The 4,833-nt window shown below is 60.4% G+C and overlaps 3 protein-coding genes across 3 annotated transcripts; 1 reads left to right on the plus strand and 2 right to left on the minus strand.

The window, feature by feature from the left end:
* On the minus strand, positions 1–2,253 carry VDAG_05950 (calcium/calmodulin-dependent protein kinase kinase; the record flags this gene model as incomplete). The annotated part of the gene is made up of 5 exons (XM_009655347.1): positions 1–738; positions 791–1,209; positions 1,261–1,666; positions 1,720–1,954; positions 2,069–2,253. The coding sequence occupies 5 exons, from the start codon at positions 2,251–2,253 to the stop codon at positions 1–3; spliced, it is 1,983 nt and encodes a 660-aa protein (XP_009653642.1).
* An 895-nt stretch (positions 2,254–3,148) lies between these two features.
* On the plus strand, positions 3,149–3,808 carry VDAG_05951 (transport protein particle subunit bet5; the record flags this gene model as incomplete). The annotated part of the gene is made up of 2 exons (XM_009655348.1): positions 3,149–3,185; positions 3,300–3,808. 2 exons carry the CDS (start codon positions 3,149–3,151, stop codon positions 3,806–3,808), a joined length of 546 nt encoding a protein of 181 aa, XP_009653643.1.
* A 629-nt stretch (positions 3,809–4,437) lies between these two features.
* Positions 4,438–4,833, minus strand: VDAG_05952 (uncharacterized protein; the record flags this gene model as incomplete). The annotated part of the gene is made up of 1 exon (XM_009655349.1): positions 4,438–4,833. The coding sequence occupies one exon, from the start codon at positions 4,831–4,833 to the stop codon at positions 4,438–4,440; it is 396 nt and encodes a 131-aa protein (XP_009653644.1).

A 4,833-nucleotide genomic window follows, 5' to 3' on the forward strand; every position in this document is an offset into this window, starting at 1 on the left:
CTACCTGCCCTCCTCCTTGCTCCTTGCCGCCTGCCCCAGCCTCGTCACCAAGTCGGCGAACCGCCCCTTACCCTCCTCAGGACCCGGGCCGTGTCCTCCCGTGCCGTCCACAACGTTGGCCACTGTGCGGTAATTCTCCCTGTCCTTGACAAAACGTGTTAGGTACATTGTCGGTTTCCTCGCCGGATTGGCCATGATGCGCTGCACCTCCTCCTCGTACGCCCGGTCGTAGACGTTAAAGTCGGCATTCGTCGGGGACTCGGCCACCGTGTCGGTAGTCAAGGGCTCGCCGTACTCGTCGCGCGCGCCGGTGCCGATGCCGAGGAAGAGGGGCTCCAGCTCGGTCAAGAGCTCAGGAACCGCCTCGGGGCGTGGAGACGCGGCCCTGCTGCCGTCGCCGGTGCCGCGACTCGAGTTGTGGCGGGCGATAAAATTGCGACGGCGCTCGACGAGAGCCTCAATCTCCTCGGCGCGGGCGCGGGCCTCGGCCGGGTCGAAATCGGACTCCTCGGGGGCAGGCAGCAGAGCGTCCTCTCTGCGGCTGGCGGCGTTGGCGCGGTGCCGGGCTAGGACGACTTTGAATTTCTGGATGGCCTTCATGACGCAGAGGAGATGGTTCATCTTCCTGGTGAAGGCGCGGTTCAGTTCAAGCTCGTTAGGGGGGTCGACAAGCATCGCACAATTATCGTCTTCCGAGAGCAGGGGGTCGGCGCCTTCCTTGGTGACCCAGGGATGTTGCTGTGAGTGTGGTTAGCTTCACATGTACCGCCGTGGTGGATGGCGTGCTTACCCGTAGGTCGGCCATCTTGATGCGGTTCTGGGGGTCCTTGTCGAGGATTTTGCTTAGGAGGTCTGCCAAGTGAGGATTCTCATCTTCTGGCACCTCGTGAGGATCGCTTTTTATCGCCTCGTATATCTCCAAGACGCCGTCGTGGCTGAAAGGCAGCTTGCCGTAGCGTAGGCAGTACAGAGAGACACCCATGGACCAGATATCAGCAGCCTTGCCCGAGACGTCACCATGGCGGGCCACGCAGAGCTCAGGGGCTAGAAAGGCGGGGGAGCCGGCCGACTTGGCCGTCATCATCCTGTCTGGCTTCTCGAACATTTCTGAGACGCCAAAGTCGACGACCTTGAGAACCTCGTCTTCCGTCAGAAGAAGATTGTCCGGCTTGATATCGCGGTGAATGACACCTTGGGCGTGGACTGGAGCTAGTCAGGTCTGGGGGGGATTCAGGAGAGGGCACCAAAGAGGACACATACGATACTCGATGCCCAGGATCAGGTCGCGGAACCAGCAACGGCAGCACTCCTCACTGTAGGGCGTCGCCGTCTCCCCGAGGCCGACTTTCATGACGACACCGCGGTTGCACATTTCGAGCACCATGTACAGCGAGTCCTCCTCGGGGTCATCAAGCACCTCGATCAACTGAACGAGGTTTGGGTGGTTCAGCTTCTTCATGATGGCGATTTCTTCTCGGATGAGAAACAGGGCGTCCTTCTCGTCTGCAGCGGAGGGCGCGCCAAGCGAGCCGAATGCCGTGGCAGGGGGAGACAGCGGTCCATTGAGGCCCGAGCGAGAGAAGCGTTGAGGGCGCCGCGGGCCCTGGCGGAGCATGCTCGACTGTATGCGCTTGCGCAACCTCGCCTTGGAAAACTCCTTGACGGCCTGCGGCAGGTTAGCAGATTGGAAATCCATCTGATCGTCGGCGGATGACTGACATATTCGGTACCAAACTGATCGACAGCGAGGTGGACGGCGCCATAGGAGCCTCGGCCAATCTCCTCCTTGATGATGTACTGGTTGATGCGGTGGTGGTTCTGGCCCTCGTCCCCTTCACCAGGGTACTCTGTGCGGGCGTCGAGGGTCTCCTTGACCTCGCGGTGGGCGGATGGTGTGCGACGGTGGTGGCGCATGGGGCTGTGATAGCTCTTGGTGTGTGCTGTGGGTTCCGAGCTGCGTTTGACACGACGTCACATCAGATGCCAGAATGTGGTCTCGAAACAAAGAGTGGTGGAGATGGGCAGCGGGGTTGGCTGAGGCGGTGCAGAATATCATATGCAGCCCTACGGTGATGTGGGTGCGGCGCGGGGTGGATGAGGGTGAGACCAGTCCAAGGCATGGGATTCGCGAGAAGGCTGGACGTACATGTGAGGGGTCAGGGGTGGACGAGGCTCGGAATCGAAACCGTCGCCGCTATGAATGGCAATCTCGGGCGAGGACAGGCTTGCTGCCGGTATCTCGGGAGCGGCCATTGTACTGTTGGTGATGTTGGAAGAGGAGGAGGAGGGAGGAGGGAGGGGTGAATTGCGCAACAGGATAAAGTGCCTGTGGGATGAAATGGCACGAGAGAAAAAAAAGGAGGCAAGTCAAGAAGAATGAAGACGAAATAAATAAATAAAAAGAATAGGAAAAGAACGCGTGTCGCTGGAGCAGGGGTATAAAGGCAAGTTGAAGGCCTCAGCGTCAGCAGTTGGGCTTGGGAAGGTGTCAAGCAGTGATGATGGGGGCAGGTTGAGAAGGCAAGGGCGGCAAGGCTGTGGATATGGATGGGTAGGTAGGTACCTAGGTAGCAGCACAGAGAGAAAGAAACACGGCAGTTTGCAGTTTGGCACTGCACAGCCAGCTGGGCGCACTTCAGCTCGTCTGACAGGCAGCGCAAGCGGGATGGCGCTTGGGATTCGCTTGGGATTCGCTTGGGATTCGCGAGCTTCTGCAGCTGTGTGATGGCGGCTTCGACTGCCCCTCATTTTGCCAGCCTTGGGGGCAGCAGCCGAGCACCCCACCCACCAAAACCAGTGGTACCTCTCGGTACCTGACAAGAGGTACCTGGCAAGCTGAGCACCGCACCAAAGTACCCGTGCCCCGCGTCTCCACCAACCCCCCTGAGAGCAGCTCTGACCGACCCTGACCGAGACGACACCCCGAACTGCCTCTCCACGACGATACACCTGGGCTCGAGCTGTCTATCAACCTATCCGCGACCCCATCACGAACCGCACTGCGACCTCCAACCTAGCTTCCACCTGCCATTGACTGCCCCCCTGGAGTCTGTCAGACCTGATACGGAAACAAAGAGGACGAGCATCAGGACTTGCCACGCATTTCGTCGGCGCGGCAGCCAACAGAGAGCCATAGCTCGCCGTCACCATGCCCGTCTACTCAATATACATCTTTGACCGTCACAGTACGTTCTTCCATCCCTCCTCTGGGCCTCCTTCCCTGGCTATCCTCTGGCTCTCATCGCCCCCCTCTCCTCACCCCCCAGCTCTGGCTCCCCTATGCTAACACCAATCCAAAGCCGACTGCGTCTACTCCAAAGCCTGGCTCCCACCGCCCTCGCGGCCCCTCTCCCAATCCTCGACCTCGACCACCGCCCTCCAACACCAGCAACAGCAACAGCAACAGCAACAGCAACAACAGCAGCAACCACCACCGCCGGCCCCGGCCCCCGTCCACCCCCACCACCACGCCTCCTCGAGCGACGACGCCAAGCTCGTCTTCGGCACCGTCTTCTCCCTGCGCAACATGGCCCGCAAGCTCGGCGGCGACGACGACGCCTTCATCTCCTTCCGCACCGCCACCTACAAGCTGCACTACTACGAGACCCCCGCCAACCTGCGCTTCGTCATGCTCACCGACACGGGCGCCCTCAGCATGCGCAACGTCCTGCACCAGATCTACATCAACCTCTGGGTCGAGTACGTCGTCAAGAACCCCCTCGCCCCCGTCGAGCACAAGGGCGGCGCCGGCGTGCGGAACGAGCTGTTCGAGCTTGGCCTGGACCAGTTTGTCCGCGGGCTGAGCTGAGCTGAGCTGGGCCTGTGGTGCCTGTGGTGCCTGTGGTGTGGTGCCCGTGGTCGTCGGAGCTGGCAGCGGCTTGGTGTGGCGGGCAAGATGTCTTCTTTGCATGAAACCCTGCGGTGCTGGGTGCCGCGAGATTACGATCATCTTGACATTGGCGGCGATAGATTTTGTAGCGTTACATTTTCATGTTATTTTTTTTCTTTTTCATTTATAGAGGCTGGTTTTGGCCCTGCTTAACTGCTCAATCTGTATTCAGACTTTCTGGAGCTCAATTTCTTGTGCCATCGTCATCTGGTGCTGTGTGGATGTCTTGGTTTGACTGTCACGCCTTGACTTGGTCTTCCTTTCCCATAAGGCCAGACATGCAGAAGCCTGTTCAAAGTGTCGGCATCGATTTGAGCTAGAAAAGTATGCCTCCGGCGACACGGGAGTTCTCACGCGGCAAAGATTCTCACGCGGCAAAAGCGACATCTAGCTGGATGACAGTTTCCACACACCTGGCAGACGGCCTGGACGACTGTGGATCACAAGGCACCTCACTTCACCATGGCATTCACCAGGTGCATGACACGCACGGCAGGCATTATATTGGTACAACGGCGTTTTTGTTATTGGTCCCCCCCCCACTCTACTCACTTCTGCTGCGCCCTGCTCCAGGCATCCTCGAGGCTCGGCTGGCGATCGACAAGCACGATGCTCTCTTCGCCCGACGCCGAGGCCGACGCCGCCGCCGCCGCCGGCCTGGCGCCGTCCTTGGCCTCGGCCACGCCCGCCGCAAGGTTCTGGTCCCGCATGACCTCGTTCTCCCAGTTGCTCGAGTAGACGACGGCCGCGAAGCCCTCGAGGTCGCGCACCCGCTCCATCTCCCGGAGGTACTCGTTCGGCATGCCGTTGCCGATGAGGTGCGCCTGGCGCGTCAGCACCGACAGGATGCGCGGCAGCTGCACGACCCTCGTCGACCGCAGGCCGTCCTCCTCTGTCGGCAGCACCGTGCCCAGCGGCGCGCCGCCGACGAGGACGCCGTCCAT

This window comes from Verticillium dahliae, genomic scaffold (assembly GCF_000150675.1).
Source record: "Verticillium dahliae VdLs.17 supercont1.11 genomic scaffold, whole genome shotgun sequence".
NCBI lineage: Eukaryota > Fungi > Ascomycota > Sordariomycetes > Glomerellales > Plectosphaerellaceae > Verticillium > Verticillium dahliae.